At 33.3% G+C, this 24715-nt stretch overlaps 5 protein-coding genes and 1 non-coding gene across 13 annotated transcripts; 3 read left to right on the top strand and 3 right to left on the bottom strand.

Annotated features, from left to right (window-relative positions):
- Nucleotides 1-605: 605 nt before the first annotated feature.
- On the top strand, nt 606-679 carry TRNAV-CAC (transfer RNA valine (anticodon CAC)). Its single transcript has one exon. It is a non-coding gene; the product is annotated as a tRNA-Val (tRNA).
- On the top strand, nt 658-3111 carry LOC112726249 (riboflavin biosynthesis protein PYRD, chloroplastic). Its single transcript, XM_025775569.3, has 3 exons — nt 658-1235; nt 1587-1885; nt 2246-3111. The coding sequence occupies exons 1-3, from the start codon at nt 822-824 to the stop codon at nt 2859-2861; spliced, it is 1329 nt and encodes a 442-aa protein (XP_025631354.1). The 5' UTR covers nt 658-821; the 3' UTR covers nt 2862-3111.
- Nucleotides 3112-3435: 324 nt separating this feature from the next.
- Nucleotides 3436-6996, bottom strand: LOC112726248 (voltage-dependent chloride channel 1, chloroplastic). 2 transcript variants are annotated; one of them, XM_025775567.3, is made up of 5 exons: nt 5994-6996; nt 5250-5400; nt 4737-4904; nt 4281-4487; nt 3436-3933 (listed from the first exon to the last, which is right to left on the bottom strand). In XM_025775567.3, the coding sequence occupies exons 1-5, from the start codon at nt 6527-6529 to the stop codon at nt 3733-3735; spliced, it is 1263 nt and encodes a 420-aa protein (XP_025631352.1). In that variant the 5' UTR covers nt 6530-6996; the 3' UTR covers nt 3436-3732. The 2 variants fall into 2 exon arrangements, with proteins under 2 accessions (XP_025631352.1, XP_025631353.1); XM_025775568.3 differs by lacking the exon at nt 4737-4904 and having other exon boundaries at nt 5994-6896.
- Nucleotides 6997-8606: 1610 nt separating this feature from the next.
- LOC112726247 (uncharacterized) lies at nt 8607-10602 on the top strand. Its single transcript, XM_025775566.2, has 2 exons — nt 8607-8871; nt 10212-10602. Exons 1-2 carry the CDS (start codon nt 8749-8751, stop codon nt 10326-10328), a joined length of 240 nt encoding a protein of 79 aa, XP_025631351.1. The 5' UTR covers nt 8607-8748; the 3' UTR covers nt 10329-10602.
- Nucleotides 10603-10896: 294 nt separating this feature from the next.
- Nucleotides 10897-15743, bottom strand: LOC112726246 (serine/threonine-protein kinase BSK3). Of its 2 annotated transcripts, none has more exons than XM_025775563.3 (11): nt 15255-15743; nt 14362-14651; nt 14041-14261; nt 13685-13820; nt 13186-13319; nt 13003-13108; nt 12776-12861; nt 12485-12673; nt 12221-12376; nt 11965-12078; nt 10897-11571 (listed from the first exon to the last, which is right to left on the bottom strand). In XM_025775563.3, exons 2-11 carry the CDS (start codon nt 14441-14443, stop codon nt 11317-11319), a joined length of 1479 nt encoding a protein of 492 aa, XP_025631348.1. In that variant the 5' UTR covers nt 14444-14651; nt 15255-15743; the 3' UTR covers nt 10897-11316. The 2 variants fall into 2 exon arrangements, with proteins under 2 accessions (XP_025631348.1, XP_025631349.1); XM_025775564.3 differs by having other exon boundaries at nt 15126-15691.
- A 2010-nt stretch (nt 15744-17753) lies between these two features.
- Nucleotides 17754-23378, bottom strand: LOC112726245 (uncharacterized). 6 transcript variants are annotated; one of them, XR_011868985.1, is made up of 8 exons: nt 22946-23378; nt 22547-22816; nt 22060-22410; nt 21693-21923; nt 20610-20963; nt 20264-20329; nt 19972-20197; nt 17754-18054 (listed from the first exon to the last, which is right to left on the bottom strand). XR_011868985.1 is itself a non-coding variant. In XM_025775560.3 (8 exons), exons 1-8 carry the CDS (start codon nt 23233-23235, stop codon nt 18032-18034), a joined length of 1584 nt encoding a protein of 527 aa, XP_025631345.2. In that variant the 5' UTR covers nt 23236-23376; the 3' UTR covers nt 17754-18031. The 6 variants fall into 6 exon arrangements, 2 of the variants coding, with proteins under 2 accessions (XP_025631345.2, XP_025631346.2); XR_003165239.3 differs by having other exon boundaries at nt 20752-20963; nt 22946-23376; XR_011868986.1 differs by having other exon boundaries at nt 17754-18045; nt 20752-20963; nt 22946-23376.
- Nucleotides 23379-24715: the final 1337 nt, after the last annotated feature.

The raw sequence follows: 24715 nt of genomic DNA, 5'->3' as shown, positions 1-24715 counted from the left end.
TTTTTTGAGCTTTTGACTTATGAAAAGTATTAGTATTAATGTTTAGTGTAATTTTTAAAATTAAATTGTAATTTTCTAAGAAATTATTTAGAAACTTATAGAGAAATTAAAAAAAATGACTTCTTTCATAATGCTACTATTTTTTATTATATTTTTATAAAACAAACACTTTTAAAATTGAAAATTCAAATATAAAATAATTTATTTATAAGTTACTTTTAATATAGTCATTTATTGTTTAAGCTATTTTTTATAAAAATAACTTAATTAAGTTGTTTACCCAAATTCGAGATAAGTATTAAAGTCAAACAAAAATACTCTAAATTTCTCTTACATAAACTCTCAAATAGAATAGAGTGTGTAATATGCACACATTCTTTTTTTCTTCATTGTATTAAACTATTTTCTACCATCAGAAGTAAATCTTCCAACCAGACAACCTTATGCCTTAACTCAAATGAAACTGTTTCAAACTGACATCACATTACTTTCACTGTTGATAAAACACAATTGCAGAATAGCTCATGAAAAATTGAAAATTTTCCATGGTCTGTTGCCACTGCAACTGTGTCAAATAAAATCTTTGCAAGTAATCAAACAAATTGGTCTGGGTGGTGTAGTTGGTTATCACGCTAGTCTCACACACTAGAGGTCCCCGGTTCGAACCCGGGCTCAGACAACCTTAATCTTTTTACCGGTTCTGCTCTGTTGAGAATTGAGATTCTCTGTTATTTTTTCCTCTTGTTTTTGTTCTATTATTTATTTGTTTTTACTTTTAAGTTTTAATCCTACACTTTCTGCATCTTTCTGTCACCACAACAATGCAAGAACAACTCTTTTCACTCGCACACTGCACCCTACCTGTGTCCAGATTCCCAAACAATGCAACTCCTCCAAATTTTGCAACTTTTCAACAATCCCATCACTCCTCCAAGCTCAGTTTCAATGTGGGTCTCAATCATTTGCTTCAAAAATCTAATTTTTTTCAAAGCGTACCTGGTTTGATGAGTAGCTATGATGGTTATGTGGGTGTAGTAGCAGAATGTGGTCCCTTTAATGGAGAAAGTGATGTTGCCGATTGTGATGATGGGTTTTACATAAGAAGGTGTGTTGAGCTTGCAAGAAAAGCTATTGGCTTCACAAGCCCCAATCCAATGGTGGGGTGTGTTATTGTGAAGGATGGGAAAATTGTTGGTCAAGGGTTCCACCCTAAAGCAGGTCAACCGCATGCTGAGGTATGAACCTTCTCAAAATTTTCCCTTTTATTTGTTTGAATGTAATATTACTATATTATTTGTAAATTTTTTTTTGTGCATCTTTTTACAATGTATTGTATGTTAGATTCTCTATATGTTTTATTGCATTGGTATTTCAATCTAACATGTATAAGGATTAAGAAGCCTAATTTGAATTCAAATGATTTTCTTGTGAACATAAGAATATATTTGTATTTGTGACCATAGTTTTCATATAGTTATGATTAGAAAGAGAATTTGTAAATTTGTAACTCTTCATCAAGGTTTAGAAAATAGAAAGAGAATGCCTTTGATGATGATTATGCTGAGAAAGTAGATGTGAATTTTCAGGTGTTTGCCTTGAGAGATGCTGGCGATTTGGCGGAGAATGCCACGGCTTATGTGAGCTTAGAACCTTGTAATCATTTTGGAAGGACTCCACCTTGCACTGAAGCTTTAATCAAAGCCAAAGTGAAAAAAGTGGTGGTTGGGATGGTGGATCCAAATCCCCTTGTGGAATCCAAAGGGTTGGCTAGATTGAGAGATGCAGGTATTGAAGTTGTTGTCGGTGTAGAGGAAGAGTTATGCAAGAGCCTTAACGAGGCCTTTGTTCATCGCATGTTAACCGGAAAACCTCTCCTTACATTGAGGTAATTTAAATCCTCTTTTTGCTTATCATTAATGGTTTTGGTTCTGCTTTTCTAGAGTTGAATCTAGTTAGAAATAATTCTGCAAAACAGATTATGATATAAAGTGATTTATATTTGGTAGTTTCTCTAAAAGCCATCTAAAAAAAATTGATTCCTTCAAAAATCAATTCTGGAAGCCATAGTTGATTTTGCAAAAATTGCAAAAATCGATTTTCCATCCTCCAGAATTGTTTCTAACCTGTCCAAACATGTTTCCAAACACACTTATTCAGGCACATTTGTTCTGTTGGTGCACATTGAAGTTTTGGTTTTAGCATATAATGATATATATTTCATAGCATTGCCTTTTCTGATTTGCAGATATTCTCTTTCTGTCAATGGGAATTTTTCAGACTTACTTGGAGATGGAGTTACAGAATGTGGTGGATACTATTCACGTTTATTGCAAGAATATGATGCAGTGATACTTTCCTCTTCCTTATTCAGTGGGAACATATCAATACCTGCATCTCAAGAACCTGGAGCAAATCAGCCGCTCCGGATTGTAATACATAAGGATTCTAGTTCTTCAAATGAAATTCCACTTGCTGTCAATGAAGTTACTGATAAAGTGATAGTTTTTACAGATAATGGAACAGCAAGCGCTCTAGAACTGGCCAAAAAAGGAATTGAAACCGTCATTTTGGATCATATAAATCTAGATGTGATTCTGGACTATTGTAATCGACAAGGGATGTGCAGTGTTCTGTTAGATTTGAGGGGAAATTCCAGTGAGTTTGAAGAGCTTGTTAAGGAGGGAATTCAGAAGAAAAACATTAGTAAATTTATGATAGAAATTTTGCCTATTTGGAATAAAAGTAGTGAGACAGATCCTCTAATACCGGTAAAAAGGTTAGATCAAGGAATCCAAGTGGAAAATTTAAAGTCCAAGTGTTCAGATCAAAATGTTATAATTGAAGGACATTTTAAATTTTAAGTAATTGGGAATTCTGAATCAACTAGTTTGATCAAGGTTTGGATGCCTATGAACTCTCCCCTATTTATTTGCTATGTATGATTTGATGTGAATAATTCAGGTACTTCATTTGAGCTTACTTTCACATTATTTCTGTGGAGTGTAAAATAGCCAATTATGTAATTTCAATGTTTTTTTCATGAACAATGATGATAGTGAAGATACATGGAAATAATACCACTGTCAATAATCCTTCATCTTTGTTATTCAATTTTTTTAATGCATGTACACAATTCTGTGCAATGAAGAGGGTTGCTTTGGCATGTCAGAATAGGGTTGCTTTGAGATATTTTTCACAAAGTCGGGTCTTTAATTTATGATATAGACCCCCCAAAAAAATACTTGTATACTATTAAAACACATTTAATGATTATTTTAGTAACTTCCGCAAACAATTGTAAGACACTAAGACTACAGGGAGTACTGTATTTCAAGGTTTACAAATCAAACAGAACCAACCTTGGAAAAAATGATCCTATCGTATCAAGTTGTAGTGATTCAACAATTGCTGATATACAAGCCCAGAGAAAGTAAATGGCTATAAGTAACTGGTTTGTATAAATAATCAATATTCCATAAATACACTGAGAACCAAGTTATATGTACATGGATTATGATATATACAGAGTTGAAGAGTCACTTCATAAGTAGAATACATCATTAGAGAGCACAACTTTGCCCTATTTTCAAAATTTTGTAAGTATTGCATAACTAATGTGAGTAATTACATAACATGAAGCATTCGTGACCAATCAGCTTTGGCTTCCAAGTAGTGTACAGAGGCACCTCATAAGCAAAAGTTGGAGAGATTCGTGGAAAGTTTCCCTTTAAACTAGGAATTAGGCCAGCCATTTGGTGAATGCTCCTTCGTGTGGCCGCTCTGGGAGTGCTTCTTTGCCTTCTTTTGCTTTGCAACAAGTTGAGTGTGGATTAAGTTTTCAGCTTCAATTGATTCTTGGATGTCGTTATGGGCCTTTTGGCACAGAGCATCAAGTGCAAGCATAGGAAATGGCTCCTCTATAAGAACTCCAACCTGCATTAATCATGAATCAATCCATCAATCACTTTTTAAGTTTGGATTTAGGGCAGTTCAAGAAAAATTGATTCAGCAATGTTTCTTTGGCAGCTGTATGCAAATTCAACTAGAATTGGTTTAGATTAAAGACTCTACATTTCTGGTTTTATACATGCAAAATTTAATCTAGAAAAATAAGTTGAAACAAAAAACACACCCTTAAATTCACCTCATGAATTACAGAGACAAGAAAAAATAAACAAATGTGAAATAGCCTTAGAGGTCAATTTTCTCTGAACCATACAAACTTGCAGAACAACATCATTTTGAAATATAAACTAGTCGAGGTAAAGGAAGGAAAATACTTCTTCAATGCAGAACAAAGAAGCAGCACTAATGAAGGTAGCAGGAACCACCATCCAATGACAATCATCCCAAAGTATGACAGGGAGCGTTAAATGCCACAGGACAAGAAACCTTGACGTCAAGCGAGTATATGATAGTGGAATGGGAATACCCATAAGTTGTTCACAGATGCCAATCCCGTCTTGGAAACAAGAGATCTTTGATTCCTGTAAGGCAATAAGACAAGTGGCATACAAAATAAGGGATTGCTAGTGTGCCATGTACCATGATATAGGAAAGGTTAAACTCTCTAACAGAGAGGATGGTACACATCCGAAATATTGCCACCTAATTACCAAGCAGTCACATAACTTACTACTTCAATTTTTGACATTGGAAGTAAAATTTTTACAATTTTATCTTTGCATTCAACATCTACTTACTAAAAAAGGCCAACAATTCTGATAAATGCCTACCAATGCACTTCTTCTGGCATCCTCCAACTTTAGCAGATGAATGCTTTGAGATATGAAGTCAACAATGCACCGAGGTCTATGTTTCGAATTAATCACTATAGCTAGATCATCTACTTCTAGCACATGCTGAAGATCACTCCTAACATCTGAACCATACAACACATGACACTGCATTCAAATCATACACAATGTGAGTTTCCTGACTAGATCAATAATAAGCCAAAAATTAGTGGGAATTAAAAATATGGAGCTATTCTAGTATTCTGACCTCAAGCATCTAAAAACCCAAACCTACATGCCTTCAACAGAACCTCAAAAACTATCCTTTACATTACCATGGCAAACATCCCAACTTGACTGAAGCTCAACAAATGAAAAAACCATTTTGACCTCCACCAACTCACCACCAATCTTACCAACACAACTAACAAACCTCACAGACCACCATCACAATAGTAATTAAGAGTAATCTAAACTTGATGAAAACCCAACTAAGACAAAGACGGTTCCAACCTTAAGCACAACAGGAAATGCCATGATGTACTGCAAAAGTGCCTTCTTGAGAGGCAAATCCGAAGGACTCTCAACAACAGCCATAACCTGCGTAGCAAAATCGTGTGCCCCAGCAATGACCTTGGTCCATGCCTTCTTCCCCTCCACAAATCTGTACTCAGGAATGAAACCCACATAAACTTGCAGTTAGTTGCATCAGTTGTTCCACAATCACTGCTATAGTAGATTGTGTTGAATGACAAGAGTATATAATATATACCACACAATTCAGAGAATGAAAAGAATACTATACAACAATAATTTGTGCATGTAATTATTTGGCAAAATCACCATGTGCCATTCAAGTTAAACCTCAAAGGGGCAAGCATATCCCTCCATTTTACTCCATCGAACAACCTCCTTTAGCCAGAACTTTTTTGTCCCAATTTATTCAAATCAAATTTGTTCATGCAAGTTAACCCTTAGACTATTCCATTTGACAACCAAAACAACCATGGTGTTTTTCACAGCAACACTGAAATCTCCTCCTTTTTCTCCCCTTGTTTTTTACGGTTATAGTAGCATTGCTTTCCGAAAATTGAAATTCAACAACTAAAGACTTATCCCAATTGACGAAATCAGCTACAGAATCCAACGATACAATATCATAAATCAAGTAATTTTCACTTGAGTAAACAATTCTACTACGAAGCAGGAAAGTATAATTTTTTCTTTCACACCATTATCTGAAATCTGAGTAGCAACCTTGCGTATGAAGCCTCGGTTCGGAAAACGAGGAGGAGGGCCAGGGCGGGTGCGGTGAGCTGGTAAGGCAGAGAAGAAGCCCTGAGAACCGGGAAATACTCCGGGAGCAGGAAGTGTGCGGAGACGGCGGAGTTGTAGGCGGCGATAGCGGCGGCGAAGGTTGTGAATGCGAGGACTGGAGGGAGCAAAGAGAGGACGACACGGGAGGAGAGGGTCGAGAGGAGGTGGCGGAGGTGGCGGAGGGAGGAGCGGTGCTGGAGCCACTCGGTGTGGGTGTAGAGTCCCCTCTTCCTCTGCATGCCACGCTCTTTGACGGCGTCGGCCCAGTCCGGCAGCGAGAGGAAAATTGAAGTTAGGGTTTGTGAAAAAGGAGGATCCTTTGATGGGTCTTGTGATTGGTTTTTGAGAGAAGAAGATATGGTGAGGTTGAAGGAGAGAGGTTTGGGGTTGTGATGGTTGAGGTGGTTGCATTTTGGGGTGAATTGGGAATAAAATTTGGTAGTAGTGGTGGTGGGGTTTGTGTGGTATTGGTTCATTGGAAATGGCGGAGGAAGAAGATTGATGAAGGGTGGGACTATGAATATGAATATGTGAGCATGTTGTGTTTGTGTTAATGCCTCAATGGTTTGTGTGAATGTGTTTCTGTATTTCGTCTCCAAAGACACAGCATAGTTTGGTTTTGTTTGATGAAGAAGGGTGTGAGAGTGAAGAGTAGGTAGTTACTGTTGGTTAGTAGTTTCAGTGGTTAGGTGTGTGTGAAATAGAGAGAGGATGGGGGTAGTTTGGTTTGAGAGGCTGTTAAATGTTAATTGCTATGGAACACACATGTCATTTCTCTAGAAAAGTATAAACCAAATTCTAGAGAAACTTTTAGTGTCTTTATTCATAGATAATTATAGTGTTACTCAAAATGATTGATTTCTTCACTAGACATATACATATTCTAAGTGTGAGTGATATGTTAGTGCACTAATATGTTTTTAAAGCAAAACACTAATTTAATAACTAGAAAGAAATCAATAACATGGAATCAATTTCTTTTTAGGGTATCCATGTGTTGACTTGGTGGTATAAAATTATAGGAAGTAAGTAGAGTTTAAAAATCAAAAGAATTTAGAGAAATGATAAATAGGTCTTTGACTTTTTAAAATGTAGATATTTATATTTTTGATGATTTGAAAATACATTTAAGTTTTTAATTTTTTTTTTAAATTTAGACATATCGATTTTTAGGTCTAATTTATTCTATTTTAAAAATTTTCTCATCAGGTCAGTATAACGAAAATCATGTTTGATTTTTTTTTGTTAGGTCTGCTGGTCCCAAATGAACAGAGAGAACGATGTATTTAAATTTTGAGAAAGTCAAAAATTTTAATATATTTTCAAATCGTTGAAAATTTAAATATCTACAGACTTTAAAGGTCAAGAACTTATTTGTCCTCTTCTCAATAATTGAATAGACTTCTATTATATAACTTGCCAATTTCATGAAGTAAATTAGTAAAGTAGTCTACATAAAATAGATTCCATATTTCCATTCATTCCATCAAATCCCTCCTATTTTATTCCATCTAATTCTAAGTTGGGACGTATAAGATGAAGTGAAAAACTGAAAACCATATATTACTCAAACAATGTGATAATTATAAACCAATTTAGTTGGACTCCATCCCATCCTCTTAAGATAATTTATTTTACTTAAATTTTTTGAAAAAAAAATTATTTTATATGTTAAATTATATTTCAACTTTTACTTCTAAGCATACATTTTAACAAATATATTCTAAACTAATTTTTTTTAGTTAACACTAGTCAACTCTTTTAAAATTATTTTATTTATTTTAAATTTTAAATCATAAACTATAAATTTTTAATCTTTTATTATAAATTATAAACATTAAACTCTAAAATTAATTACACATACTTTCTCTTGTAATATAATAAAGTCACCAAAGCAACTATAATATAAATAAACGGTAAATAAAATTCAATAATTCCATTAAAAAGTCTTAAATCCAGAAGGTACATAAAACAAAAAGTTATTAAATAAAGAGTGAATATTCGATTCGATTTTTTACAATGATTTCGAAAGGACAATGAGATTTTTGACAAAAAAAATATTTAATTTGATTCTTGATCTTTGTTTTTTTGGGATTGATTAGCTATGTGTAAAAATTTTTTTTGGCACAAAGCCTAATCAATACGATAAAAATAAAGTTTAGAAATTGGAATGAGTATTTTTTTTTGAGAAAAGGATAAATAGGTTCCTGGTCTTTTGTTCTGCGGATATTTTCGTTCTTGACCATTGAAAAATACTTTTAAGTCTTTGACCTCCACAAAACTTGGACGGATCAGTTCCTGACGGAGACATTTGGACAGATCAGTCCTGACGGATGCATTTGGACGGAGGGACTGATCCGTCTAAATTTTGTGAAAGTGAAGAACTTAAAAGTATTTTTTAATAGTCAAGGACAAAAATACCTGCGGGACAAAAGTCAGGACCTATTTATTTATTTATTTATTTTTTCCAAAACCTAATTGTCTTTTAAAATAATTGTCGAGGGCTATTTAGAATTTTTTCATTTAAATAAATATATTATCTTCTTCGTTTTTACTTTGATAGTGGTAATGGCAACAAACAAACAATAACGAATAACCCAAGTGCCGAACCTGGAACAGAGTTTGAAGCTTGAAGCTTGAAGTTAGAGAGAAGCGAAGAAGATAATCGCATTGGATCTGATCAAATTGAAGAAAAATGAGTTTGTTGAGTCCAAAAACGGAGAAGCTGGTGAAAAGGGTAACCATTGTTGCAACCGTCACCGCTTCCTATTTCCTCTTGACCGCTGATTATGGCCCTCAGCCTAACGCTCTCGACCCTGTGTGTAATCTCTCTCTTTCTCTGATTCAAAAGCTTTAATCTTTACCCTTTTCTTCTTTATTGTTATTATTATTGGATAGATGTTCTAGTTTTTCCCATACTTCTCAGTTGATTTTCTGGTTTATGGGCTATTACTTATTAGTTGCAAGTTTCATGGCTGCAATTTGGAATTTTTTTTTTGTCTCAAACAAAGGTCAAGTTAGGTCATCTAATTTGGTGTTGGTTATACCTATTGGATGAATGCTGGTTTCAATTTGAAACTTTATTCAAAATCTACTGGTGAATTGGGGGTTGGACCACCATGATTATTCTACTGGTGCATGGTTCCCTTCTCAAAAACTATTCAAATAATCAAATATCAATACTTTCATTTTTGCAAGTACATGCAATTGCTTGTGGATGAGCTGTAAAATGTTGCACTAATAACTAACTTTGTATATTAGAAACTATGGCCTTGCAATAGAGATAAGTATGTGCCTTTTCTAGTTAGAATGCTGTTTCTAGAACCTCTATTCTGGTTGTACTCTGAAAATTAACTTCCTCATTTGAGTTCACCTTCTCAAGTATCACTGAATAAACCTTGTTAATAGAGTGCATAGTTTGAGCCCTTGATGCTTATGTGCTTCACTGGCAGGAGTGCCTGAATGTCAATACATCAATCTACTGCCACTGGGTTATCAAAACCCAAAAGCTTCAGAAAATGTTTGATTTACAGTTTTATTAAGAGCATCTGTTAGTCTTATTATTTAAGTTTATGTCATCTTCTCTATACTAGATTCTGCCTCACAATTTTATTTGTTATTAGTCTTACTTGTTACTTGTCTGGTCATACCCAAAAGAGTTCAGCAATCTCATCTCTACTACACTTATTTGTTTGGTAGAGGTGTAAAAATGGGATGAAGTTTTCATGGATGAATTCGATACATGAAAGTGTCCACCTGAATTTTATTCCGCAACCAAACCTATCCTTATTAGTAATTCACTAGTCAACATTCACTATCATAGTCCATAGATATGGCTATATAAAACGTTTGATGCATCTATAACAGCAGAATAACTTGTTTTCAATATATATTGCTAGTTACTCTCTTACAACTTTCAACTTTTCAAGTTATAATATCAGGGCACCAAAGTTAGTTAGAAGAGATAGTTGTCTATAAATAGAGAGAGAGAAAAAAAAAGGGGGGGGGGTAGGTAGGGAGTTAGAGATTGAATGAGAATACTGTTTTATTTTATTTAGTTTTAAGCCTTTTTGTCAAGTTGAAGATGATTTAGTTGAAATGCTAATTCCTAAGGATTATTTCCCTCTTGTTTCTGATGGAATGGTTTCTTAATGGCAGGTTAAGAAGCAAATACTTTCAGCTCAGAGTACCGTGAAGGAGTACATTTTCGGATCAAAGAGAGAGTCTCAAGAAAATAACCTGGCGAAATTGGACAGCGGCAAGGAGAATCCATGAACTCATCTTCATACTATGATCATAACATTTGATTCATCTTGATGAGTGAAGGTTTTCTTTTTAGCCATTTGCATATGTGAATTAATGTTGTCTAATAGAATGGTTGAATGACGAGAAATGTTTGTTATACTCATTTTACATGAGAAGTGTGCCCACTCAAGTTCAGTACCAATGGCATAAATGACAGAGTAGCATCATTGTCAGTTTTTCCATTGCTATACTCTTCCCAACGTCCATTTTCTTACTTTAATTATGTATTGATATGTTTCGTTTATCTTTTGTTAACTTTCCTCCCCTTTTATTTGGATCCTGTGGCCTGTCATATAAAATGATGCATTCACAAGTGTATATTTTCGTTATGAACCAACCTTCATATTGTGTAAAGTGAGCAAATAGCTCTCATCATTATTGAATGAGCAGCATATCCAACATTATGATACCTTAAGTATGATGAAACTTGCAAATATCATAGGTTTTTTTCTTCCCATTTTTTACTTCTCATCCAACCCTTTCTTTTTTTTCATTCAATCAAAAGCATTGATGTCACAAGCTTCAAGGCACCAACAAATGAACACAATATCTTGGCATTCCAACAAAAAATAATGAAAATACAAGGCCATGATCAACAAAGCTATTCACTTTTCACACTTTCAACCTTTTATAAAATAGAAAAAAAAAAATTTGAAAAATTTTGCCAGAAGTAAGGAGCCATGCTTCAATGAATCAAATCATAAACTAAATTGAACATCCTAACCAACCCAACAAAAAAGGGGGAAGGGGTGTGTCATAACCAACACTCATCCAATCCAATCACTGTTCCTTGAAGTAGTAGTCTTAAAAAAACACATTCAACTTTGTTGTTGTGGATCTATGGTGTAATCAAAGATGAAATCTTTGTAATAATTAATCTTGTGGGGGTGGTGGTTGTCATCATCATCATGCAGAACATAAATCAGCAAGAAAGGTTTGTCTCTGTACAAAGCCTTATTCACTTTTGTTTAGCATTTGAACTCCTCTTAGCTTCAAGTGTTGTAGCTTCTTTAATTGCTACTTGTGCTTCATTCTCCATTCCAAGTCCTCCAAGTGCAACAGATTCAAGATAAAATGCAATGTGCCATACAGGGGAAATCACTCTTGTTTGCACTGCATCGTTCAGTGCTTCCTGATACATGTCGCTAATAAGATAACACAGACTGCGTCGTGCATAGACTGTAGGAGAAACCATCGTTCCGGCATCAATGAACTGTGTATGAACAGTTAAAAAGAATGGATTCAGAAATTCTACCAAAACTATTCCTTTATCAACAAAATATTGATGTGAAACTCTAGTTACCAGAAAGCGGGATATACGACTTGTTTCAGTACTAAATTCAGTACCTTTTGTGATTAAACTATATTTTATAGAGAATTTGCTAAGCAGTGTAGGAAATGGGGAATTCAGTAAATGTACACATGCAAATAAGAGAGAGCCATGGTAACTATGCTCTAGCTAGAAATCTAAAGCATTATTCACAAACATGAAACTTTCATGCTAACTATGAAGGATTAGGATCCAGTTACCTTCGAATTCAGTAAAAAGTAGTGATCTGTATAACATACAAGTGCATGTAAATCATTAAGAGAGCATAAAAACTACCTGCGTGTAGCATTCAATTGCTAGTTTAAAATCTTTCTGCCGGAAAGCAACGTCGCCCTTTTTCTTACAATTCAATGTCTCCTGCATTTGATCAGTCCACATCTGGAATGATAACTGCAGTATCCAAAAAGAGAAAAGCAAACACAAAAGTAAGCATCTTGTCCACTTGTGCATATAAAATGTATATTACATAAATCTTGTAAAAAATTTTAAAAGGAATATAGCAATTAATTAAAACATAATATAGATAAAGAACCTCATTTGCCACTCCTTCATCATCTTTATAGCCAAGTTTTTCCAGAACTTCATGTATGGCAGTCAAGTCCTTTCTTGCACATGCTTCACCAAGTGGAGACAATGAAGCAAAAGTAGCAGCACTATGTGGAATTCCCATCAAGACATCTGAAGGAACCTATAAAGAAAAGATGAGATCTAAATTTTGTTATGAGAAAATAGTAAGGAGTTGTGATATGTTTGTCATTTCAGCATGTTTTATGTGAACATATACTAATAAACAAACCTCTGTTTCCTTTTGAAGAGGAGCCAGTGCAGCCACTAACGATTTCGGATTAGGCCGTTCTCGAGGTTCGTACTGTAAACACCGTGACGCTAACCGCACCAACTCAGTCCCATCATCATCAGAAAATTGCCCTTCCAAACAAGAATCTGTTAGCATCTGAAGATTTCTGTCCCGAATCAAATCAAGGGCCTGCACAAAATTTTACAATACTTATATATGTATGTGTATTAATAATAGTACACAAACATGCTATGTCTTTGTTAGGGAATTCAGCCAGAAGGAATAACTTACATGACTTGGGGGGATATGTTTCCCACTGAGAAGGTCCAGCAAAAGAGTGCCAAAGCTATAAATCACACTTTCCGGTGTTACTCTCCCTATGGAACAAAGAGATATATGAAATATTGCATCACTCAGATCTTGCAAAATATAACTGGTTGTAAATTTAAAATGCAATACAGATTTTCAACTATGCTGAGTTTGAAGCATTAATAGGCCAGACTAAACAACATTCGTACCGGTTCTGAGATACTCCGGAGGGGTAAATGCCAAATTTGTGCCGTAACTTTTCCCATCCCTACTATTTTTCATGAGGCCGAAACTCGAAAGCCTAGGATTACCATCCTGAAAGTTTCTAACATTTTTATCTCAATCTAATTATGTTAGACACATATAAAATAGGCAAGGCACATAAAGCTTACCTCATCAAATAGAACCCGATATGCATTAAGGTCGTGATAGAGTGCTCGCCCTTTACTTGTACAGTACTCTAGAGCTTGTGCAAGATGTAGAACAACTCTTAGCCGCATTGCCCATTTCATGGGTTGTGTTTCCCCTGGTTTAGACACAAGAAATAGAACCACTCTTAAGTCGAATCTATTCATGGCGCCCTTTCTAATGTCATTTGAATTGTATAACAAAAATACTCGCACGTTCTTGGAGCACATTTAATGTGTGCTCAAGAACATTCCTAGCCACTCATTCTTGATGTTTACAGAACTTTTAAACATTATAACTAAAAATAAACTGCACCCATTGGTATCATGTAAATTCCAAATGGAAAATGGTTAGTAAAATGGTGGCTTAGGCACTAATCCTAACAAAACCTTAAACTAAATAAATAAATCATATATTCAAGATATAGTAATAATATTTTCAAATATGACAAGGAGAAAATATATGCATGGAAGGATTGCTTACAATGGAAAAGGTGCTTTGCAAGTGTTTCATTGGGCATATATTCAGCCACAAGCAACCTTTCATCTCCTTCACAACAACAACCAAGCAAATTTGCTAGTCTCTGGTTCCGAAGCTGACCAACCGATCTTGCTTCCTCCTACAGTTGTTGCAAAAACTTGTTTTTAGTAGGTTAAAACAAAAGGGCAAAAAGAAGGTCTACCATCACAACTTGATGGACATTAGCTTCACATAAAAGATGAAGCTGAAAGATGTTATTTATCTACCCTTTGAAAGAAAACTTATTTAGATACAGTCTTAGATCATCAACATGATAATTGAAAACTAAGTTGTGGAGGAAGTCATGGGGAAAGACTTACCAAAAACTGCCGCGAATCAGGCCAAGCATTTCTGTTGAATCGTTTAACGGCAATCCTCATTTGATTCTCCAGCTTCCCTTTATAAACAACATTTGGTGCCTTCTCTCCATGTTCGGATACAATATTCTCAACAGCAAAACCAGAGGTAGCATTCTTAAGTTGCTCTAGAGAAAATTCACAGAACATAGGCCAGTTACTGACCTCACTTGTGTCCTCATTTTCTGGAACAAAAATCAAATAAACATCCATCATAAATCAGAACTTCTTGTCACACAACCAGAACAACACAATCCACTATGGTTATGGTATGATTTTACCCACCGGCATCTGGAGTTTCAGGAACAGATGCCTTAACTTGTGAATTCATACAACATGGAAAGAATCTGGAGCACTGAATCCCCATTCTGATATGCACAAGTCAAACTTGAATTAACAAAAGCTTCTTCCACTTTCAATAATGTGCCTTTTCCAAATGTGTCTAAAAATGGCAAGTCCCCTTCACTCCACCAGAAGTCTAACAAAACCTTATTCGCTGCCTCGAGATACTTCAATCATGGTCTTTAACTTGGTTTTCCTAATCTCATGTAGTAAGATGTTGGAGCTAGAACTGTCTGCAAATCACTTTAAAAGCTCAGTGTAAGTAGAAAGTTAAAAGGGTATACCAAACAACAATGTGATCCTCAATTTAGTACCAAGCCATTACAACAGAATATTCTGTCAATTCTACACTTTATTTTCTGATGCCACTAACTTCATGAACATTTTGTAGGATCAAGTAAGCACAGAAAATATAATTAACCACCAAATAAAACTCCATCAAATCTAAGGCTACTTCATTAAATCAAAAGGACTTTTGGTAGGTGATCTCACATTCTCTCATAACCAAAACTAATAACACCAGCAACCTCAGTTTTTGCATTTAAAGCTAATAAAACATGAGAGACAAACATCACACATGAATATGTAACTTCATTAATCCAAAAATGGTTTAGGTAAAAGTTAAAACACACACACACATGCTGAATACCTAACTTTTTCATAACCATATAAAATAATACTCTACATACTACTATCTTAGCATCTACCTTCTTATCTGATTTCAGAGTCAACTCAGTTACTCAACAACCCCAGAAATGCAACTCAAGTCAAGTCTTCAACATATAAATATACATACACACAGTACTTTTTCATCCTACTTCAAAAAGCTACTTAACCTTTAAGCTTCTTCTAAGTTGAACCACCTTGAGCTGGAAAGAAAAAAGGGAAATGTTGCTCCTTTTTTTCTCTTTTCTCTTATTTTTCTTTGTTGATCAAAGTCAACAGCTTTTACAAGATCCACATTTTGGAAACAAGGACCCTCGTTTTGCAAATTGAAAAGTTTAAGTCTTTTCCTCGATCCAAACAAATCCCAATAACCATTTCTCCTCATAAACTCAGCATTTTCCCGAAATCACCACTTCTTAGTTCCAACTTCCAAACAGATCAAGTAAAAACATTAAACCCTAAAAATGAAAATTTGCTTTTTTTTAATGAGCAAAATCAAATGAGAAACGGAAAAATAATTGGCAGCTAGTTGAGAAACTCGGAGCTGAACTGAAAGATCTGAGGGTTGTGTGTGAAGAGCAGAAGAAAAAGAAAGATGGTGATGGATGATGGAGCTAGCTATATGCTTTTGATTTTTCTAAACAATTATTTTTCTTTTTGTTTTTTTTTTAAATAAAAAATAGTATAATATAAAAATGTGAAAAAAAAATCAATTATTACCGACATGTCATGAGTGTATGTCATGAGCATATGTTCGAAGATCTGGAATCTGCATGTTATTTAAAACATTTTTTTATTGCATGATTTGTTGGCAAAACACATTGTCTTGTGGACTTTTATATATTCCATTTATAATGTTTCTGTTTTCGTTTTTAAAATTATTGATTAATATATATATGATAAATAAATAATTAACTTAAATTGAGCAATTCACTTTAAATAAGTGTTAAAAGTTTGAACTCATTTTATATATACAATAATTTATTAGTCAACAACAAACTTTTAAATGAAATCTAAATCGTAAAATTAGTCAACTAAAAAAATATATAATAAATAAATAGTAGACAATATACAAAAACTTAATATAAAAGAATCTTATGTTTAAAATATTTAATCTATTTCAAGATTAAATTATACTAACATAATATTAAAGAAACAATATATGTAAATAATTTTTTATTCATTCAATTTTGTTATAAAATTTGTTATTGGATTTAAATTTTATATTATCTAGCTAATTTTATAAATTAATCATTTTTGTGCTAATAAAAGTTTATTTCTTATATACTTTTTATCTAATTTTTTATTATCACAATAACTCTTATAATAGATAATTATAATTCTCCAATTAAATCAATATAAAATATATTATTTATAAACTAAAATTAATCATTATATATTTCTATATAAATATATAAAAATTTATATTTTATTTAATTTATTTTTAATGTATATTTTATATTTTAATATATATTTCATACTGATTTTAGTAGTTAATTTCAGTATATATCGAATTAAAAAAATATATTCTCTAAGAATAAGAATTATAAGTACAATTGTACAAACACATGCTTTAAATTACACCAATATAAGTTGATGTTAACTTATATATATTATATATAAATATAAATTTATGTATTTCCACCGCCATTTATTTTGGAAGGATTAAAAAGAAATTATATGGTGTGGGTATGCTCATGACGACAAATAGTTGCACGGCTCAGCATTGGATCAATGTGTCTATGAAATTGGATGCACAAATCTCTATATAAAGATTTTTCAGAGATTTGGAAATGTGATAGTTCAGTTTTCATACTGAGAATTTCGTGCAAATAATTCATAATTTATGGATGGTGACAAAAGAATTTGTCACGTATCTATAGAAACTTTTAATGTGTTATTTTCTATAATAATTTTTCACCCGTCAAATTTAGAGTGATTTAAATAAGAGTTAAATTTCAATTTGACTTCTAAAATTTAGTCTGATGTTCAGAACAATCCTATAATTTTATTGGTCTCAATTAGAATCCTTAAATTTATAATTGTCGCTCCAGTTTGTTTCTGCGATTATCTCCGTCACCAGAATACTGATTTGACGCAATTGCATGACATGGTGGACACAACTTAAATGACGGCGCATTAATTTCGCGTCTAAACTCTTTAGAAACTACGTCGTTTCAGTTTTTTGTGGGTTAAAACTCCTTTTTTTTTCACTACGACAATCATAAGTTGCAAAACATCAAGAAAATCCTTACAATGTATGGTTTCCAAAGAGTTTGGGCGCAAAACTAATGCGCCGTCGTTTAAGTAGTGTCAACCATGTCATGCAATTGTGCTAGATCAGCATTTCGGTAACGGAGATGATCGCAAGGACAAGCTGGAGCCACAATTACAAATTTAAAAGTTTTAATTGGGACTAACGAAATTGTAGAGGTCATTCTAAGTATATGACCAAATTTCAGAGACCAAATTAAGATTTAACTCTTTAAACAACTTTGTCGTAATGTTTTTAAAGTTTTAAATTTGACATCTATATAAAGTGGAATTATTTCAAATTTTATTATAATAAATAAATTTAATTTGCATAAAATTAATTAGATTCAAGTGAGTTTTAAAATTTACTAAAAGTTTAAATACAGTAAAAAAATCTAACATTATAGGATTAGGAGTAATACCAAACTTATCAGTCACTTAATTGATCTTCTAAAAAAGAAATATATATATATATATATATAATAAAGTCAAGAGTATAATAATCTATATATTTAAAAAGGCATCCTTAGCACATAATTATCATTGTGTTCTCTTTTGGTGTTAATAGTAATAGATGTCTTGCTTTAGACTAAAAGATCATAAAAAAATGATTATGCACTTCAAAATTCCAACATGCATTCCCATTCCTCAATTCATGCTTCTATTCCTCATCGCTTGCTTCTGCTTTCTCATGTTACAGCTGTCTTCCTAATATTTCTTTCAAAAGAAAAAAAAAAAGTTATTAATTGAGTATATATACATAAACAAATTACTATATAAATCTTTTAATGAATTTCTTATTATGTTAAATTATTGATAGAACAAAAAAAAGCTGTTAAATATATAAACTAAATGGAAATTTTTAAGTTTAAACTATTAATTTTTAAATTCTTTTATATTCTAATTTATCCAACTCAAATAAAATTAGCTAATTATGAGATTAAATTCTTTTGATACTTTTTTTAATGTTATATTCACAAAACAAAACCACTCATATAAGAGTACCATTCTCTTAATCAATTTTACTGGAAAGATAAAGTACCAAAATCTAAGTTAACATTATAGCTTTTAACATTGTAATGTACTACTAATATAATTAAATCAAATATTCATGGCCAGTTTTCACTTTTCATTTTTCACTTATATATGATAAAGCATGATAATTCATTTAGGATTTATGAGTTATTAGTTTATCATCTTCTTCATCATACATGTATACAATATATACAAGTTACAACAAAACTAGAAGATATTGATTTTGGCATGTACTAATTAAGGTGGAAACTCACCTGGAAACTCAGCTACATTCGACTTTAAGTTAATAATTGAGAGCGGTTAGATAATTTGACTGATTTGACTAAATTGTCATTTAACGACTCTCAACTATCAATTTTATGTGAAGTTGATTGTACCTGAATGGCTGAATTTTCACCCGTAATTAATCTAACTCTATTATTACCTAATTATTCTAAATGAGAAATTTGATTACATTTTTGCCCTTTTTTAAATTTATATAAATTGTTGTAGTCAGCAATGATTTCAATTTTATATAGCTCAGGCATAATTTGTGTCTTTGCTACTGTTCCTTGTAAATTGTTACTATGCCAAGCATAATTTGTTGTGGTAGTTGCCTCTCCTCTGTAACTTTGCCTCTAATCATCTATGAGCTTTGTACAATTTATAGATCTATCTTTTCATCTTATTATTGATAAAAGACCATTTACGCTTGTGTTGTCAAATGAAAAAGTGCACATGAAAAACAGATTTTTCAATCACAAAACCAATATCAAATTCAAAAGCAACTTAACATGATAACAGGATAATTAATACTTAGTTCCTCCTTTATCTAAGAAAACATATTATGTTTATATCCATGTTTATGTTTATTCTCTAAATTTTTCAAAACAACTATTTTTTATATTAAAGAAATCTAATTGTGTTATATCAAAGCATGAATAACATCCTTAACTAATTCTTTTTCCCCTTTTGGCATTATCAAAAACAAAGAGAAATTATAATGTTAATAAGTGTACTAGACCTATTTTATAAGACATTCATCAAAACAACGAATTCATGCACCATATATATATATAAGCAAACCAAAATATCCAAGTCATAATAATATAAAGCAAGCATAATATGAAAACATATTCAAAGAGTACCATAAGCCAAATAATAAAAAACTCATAACTTACTAAGGTTAGTGCATAATAATAAAACAAAGCAATAAAATAGAGAGATCGCAACCCTAAGACAAAAGGCAATGCAACAACTGATTCAACGTAAGTACAATAAAAAAAGGTAACGCTAGATAACCAATAATTTTCTTGAACAATATAAACAACCACCAATCAAATCAAAACACACTACACTTCTAAATTACCCACCTAAATTTTAATATTAGAATAACCATCTGTACACCTAGTGAAATGAACATCCAATATATCCATTGTTCACATTTTTTAGTATTTTCATTGTCTACCTATACTTTTCTTAAAAAAAAGTCGTTCCCCGAATTTTCAAAATTGGCGACCTCGTTCTTCAGCGAACAGAGGAAGCACGACGACCGTTACAAACATACGGAAAAAACAAAGCAAACCATTACAAATGAAGAACTTCAATCATTCTTCTCACCAGTAGCATCTTCATCCACAAGCTTCCCATCTAAAACCACCTTGGTCACATCCAGCTTATCCACATCAATTTCAGGAAAAACAGCCTTAACCTGGGTCACGGCTCGATAGAACCCTTGACCAAAAGCCTCGGACACTTTAGTTTCCAATTCCTTTACACGAGCAGCAAGTTGTTCCTTTTCAAGCTCTTGTGTCCGACCAATGGATACAAGGCGAGCACCAACCTCCTAATGCAAAAATATTAATTAGTAGCATTAAGCACACAATAACTCATCAAAACAAACAAAACATACCTGCAAACTGGCACCTATGTGTCCCACTTCATTGATCATCTTCCCATCAGCAGGGAATTGGCCAAACTGATCAGAGAGAGCCATAAACGGAAAAAGCTTAGACCACAATGACCTCAATAAGCTGTGTGAATATTTTGAATTTGTAAAGAGTTGGGCAAACAATTGGGAGAGTGAAGTGGAGAGACAATGTGTGTGTGTATAGAGAGAGAATATTAAGTTGGGGAGACTTTACAGGATAATTAACCTCATGTAGAATAATGTGACTAATCAATGAACAAAATGTCAAAACATTGATTAAAACATATAGCAAAATTGCGGGCAAATCCCTTTGGCAGTGAACACACACCATAGATATTATCTATTTATGATCATCTCCAGCCAAAAAAGGATAATCTTTTAATAGTAGCCGCCATGAAATTCGCAAGATTGCCCTTGAATGTTTGAAATATATCTTCTTAGAACAGGATATGCCATGGGAACAATTCCACCTTTAAGATTATTTGCTTGAGCGGCGTGTTACAGAATTAGCATATGTATAGCAACACAGCAATAATAATGAAGTTGCTTCTTCACCTCCTCTGAGCCTTCCACAAATTTGGCCTTCTTTTTGCATGTCTCTTCCATGACATCACCTTCATGATGGTTTTTCCTCTTGTGTGTCTCTTTGTCCACAACACCACAATCATCCCACTTGGAGTCCCTATTTAAAAAAGAATTTAAACAGCTATCGTTTTCAGTGAGTCGATGCATGAAAAACCTGCAATATTCTTTTTTAGTTTACATATACAAATCAAAAATTGTCTTCACATAGAATGATAACAACATTAAAACATAAATAAAATAAGAGGGATTCAATTTATACTATTATCTAATAACAATAGTAGAAGTTGAGGATGAAGATCCATTTTCAAACTTAGTTTCCCTTTTGTCAAGAACAATAGTAAAAAATTGAACAGAAAGGTTTAACATGCTTTCAATTTGCTGGCCCAAGGGTGTTTTCCTCACGTTTACCGAAGGTACACTGATGCAGGGGCCCCAAGTGTTTTGCAATACAAAACTGGGTGACCTAAAGAAATCAATTTTACAAATGGTGGGATACCCTAAGTAATTTTATTGTGACAATGTGCTTATACATATAACAATTTTCACGACAAAATCCATAAAAATAAGGAAACAACAACGTAAATCAAAAGAAGAGTTTAATTAAATGTCATTATGTATAAACAAGAGATATGATCAACAATGATATCAATGTTAAATCACAATTCAGCTCTTGATAAACACAACAAAAATAACAGAATTGCCCGAACAATACTCAAAACCATGGTATTCAAAAGAACAATTATCAAATTGCAAAAGAACAGTTAACAAACAAAAACACGGCAAGATATGAACCAAAAAGTTGGCGTACAAATGAACTATGGCATACCTTTGGCGAGCTTGTTCCCGGAGAATGGATGTGAATTTCCCCTCCATGTATCGATGGATTCTCCTCAACTCATCCAGAATTATGGTAGACTCTCGAGAAGGAGGAGGAGGAGGTTGAAGTGCTTCTTCTTGAGCTTTCATCCGATCCATCTTAGCTTGAACTTCAACACCACCTTGTGGTAGTGGTCGATCATCAGGAGGAGGACAATCGGACACCATCCATCCCGTTTTGCTATCAAGAATAAAACACAATGAAGTACAAAATAAAAACTGTAAATAATTCTCAAGGCTTTCTTTTATGAAAATAATATGCAAATTGAATTCAATCGATAGGTAAATTAGGGCATGCATGAGTGCATGAAACTCACTCAGATGGCTCCGCTGAGTGTTCGGAGGAAGGAGGATAATACACGGGACTCAGAGGAGCATACTCATCAGATGGCTCAGATTGGGGTTTCTTAGGAACTATGGCATCCCTTTGTCGAGCTTGTTCCCGGAGAATGGATGTGAATTTCCCCTCCATGTATCGATGCATTCTCCTCAACTCATCCAGAATCATGGAAAACTCTCGAGAAGAAGGAGGAGGAAGAGGTGGTGGAGGTAGAGGTGCTTTTTTATAAGCTTTCATCCGATCCATCTTGGCTTGAACATCATCACCGCCTTGTGGTAGTGGTGGATCATCGGGAGGAGGACAATCGGACACCATCCATCCCGTTTTCCTATCAAGAATAAAACACAATCAAGTACAAAATAAACAGTGTAAATAATTCTCAAGGCTTTCTTTTATGAAAATAATATGCAAATTGAATTCAATTGATAGGTAAATTAGGGCATGCATGAATGCATGAAACTCACTCAGAGTGTTTGGAGGAAGGAGTATAATACACGGGACTCGGAGGAGATGGCTCAGATTGGGGTTTCTTAGGAACTATGGATGTGAATTGCTCCTTCATGTATCGACGCATTCTCCTCAATTCATCCATAATCATGGAAAACTCTCGAGAAGGAGGAGGAGGAGGTGGTGGAGGTTGAGGTGCTTCTTCTTGAGCTTTCATCCGTGGTAGATCATCAGGAGGAGAATAAGGATAATTGAACACCATCCATTTCCCCATCCATCCCGTTTTGCTATCAAGAATAAAACACAATCAATTAAGTACAAAATAAAAACTGTAAATAATTCTCAAGGCTTTCTTTTATGAAAATTGAATTCAATTGATAGGTAAATTAGGACATGCATGAATGCATGAAACTCACTCAAATGGCTTCGCTGAGTGTTCGGAGGAATGAGGACTATACATGGGACTCAGAGGAACATAGTCATCAGGAATATCCAAGAGACACAGAGTAACACACTCATATTGGGGTACTATGGCACCCTTTTGTCGAGCTTGTTCCCGGATAATTGATGAGAATTGCTCCTCCATGTATCGATAGATTGTCCTCAACTCATACATAATGATGGAAGACTCTCGATTAAGAGGAGGAAGTGGAAAAAACACTTCCGAATAGGTCTTACCGCGCTTTGATGGTGACGATGATTCCATCTCTGCAACTGGAAACCGGAGAATTAGGTCTTGCGAATTGTGGGGGGTTCATATACGGAATTCAGAGAAAAATTAAAAACGAAACGCAAACAAAACACCCAATAAATCTCACCCGTTTTGAGTTTTGACTATTAAGTATTTCAATCATGCCAACTAATGAAGTGGAGAATTTATGTCGACGCGTAGGCATGGGTGGAAAATCTGCCAGGCGATGTGTATATGTACGCGTGACAAGTGTCATGTCAGATTTTTTGTTATTTGGATAGAGGGACTAATTCGTTCAACTTTTAAGAATATCTAAAAGTATTTTTTAATGGTCAAAGACAAAAAATATCCGCAAAAAAAAGTCAAGAATCTGTTTGTCTTTTTTTTAGGGAAAAAGACAGATAGATCCCTGACTTTTTAAATTTTGACAAATATATCTTGGACAAAATTTAAATACAAAAAAGTCCTTGACTTTAACAAACAGAGGACAATTTAGTCCTTCCATTTATTTGCCTCTCATACACCAAACTGACGTGGCTGAAACGGTGTCTAGGTGTCCGTGGCACCAGGTGTCCATTACGGTGCCACGCTGGAAGGGGAATAAAGTTCGAAGGACAAATAAATCCTTAACGTTATTTTGCAAATAAAGTTCGAAGGACAAATAGGTTATGGAGAATTTAGTTCATTATATTTCTATTATGCTTCTATTATGAGAATTTAGTTTATAAAATTATGCTTGTATTTTGAAATCTAGTTAACTTGTTGTATTCTGCAATTTAAATTATTTGTATTAAAATTGCGAAAATTGGGCTTGTTCTGTTTCTACTTATTTTCTTAAATTGCATTAGTTCAGTTGTAGTGCATTTGTGTATTATATTAGAATTTGTTAAATTGCATTAATTCAGTTTTCATCATACCAGTAGCATTAGTTAGCATCAGTTCATTTATGCATTAAGTTAGCATTAGTTCATTTGTGCATAATTCATGTATTAAGTTAGCATTAGTGCATTTGTGTATTATATTAGAACTAGTATTTTTATCCATAATAATATTACGAGAATAATTTTTTTTAAATTATAGTTCACTTTGTTCTAACAGTATAAATTATGCATGACACAAAAGATTTATAAAATCAAACTACTTTTACAAAAAAGTCGTAAGTTGACAAAAGTCTCTGGCTAAGAAGACCAAGATATCTGTAGATAAAAAATTAAATAATAAGATTTTTAGTTATTATTTTTATATGAAAAAGTCTAATTTTTTATTAATAATTAATTTTCACATTCATTATCTAAAATTTAAAATAATTTAATGTGTATACTTTTACATTTAAAATATTTTAATTGTAAAAAAATATCGGATGACATATTTTGATTTGTCAAATTACTAATATAAAATATATAAAATATAATTATATATAGAGTAAAAATAGTAGAGAGAAATAGAAAAATGGAGAGAGGTAGATGAGAGAATTTAGGAAAGGAGTTTATTAATT

The sequence above is a fragment of the Arachis hypogaea genome, chromosome 12 (genome assembly GCF_003086295.3).
Source record: "Arachis hypogaea cultivar Tifrunner chromosome 12, arahy.Tifrunner.gnm2.J5K5, whole genome shotgun sequence".
In the NCBI taxonomy this organism is placed as follows: Eukaryota; Viridiplantae; Streptophyta; class Magnoliopsida; order Fabales; family Fabaceae; genus Arachis; species Arachis hypogaea.
The sequence above is the reverse complement of the archived record's forward strand: the minus strand, read 5'-3'. Positions and strand labels throughout refer to the sequence as shown.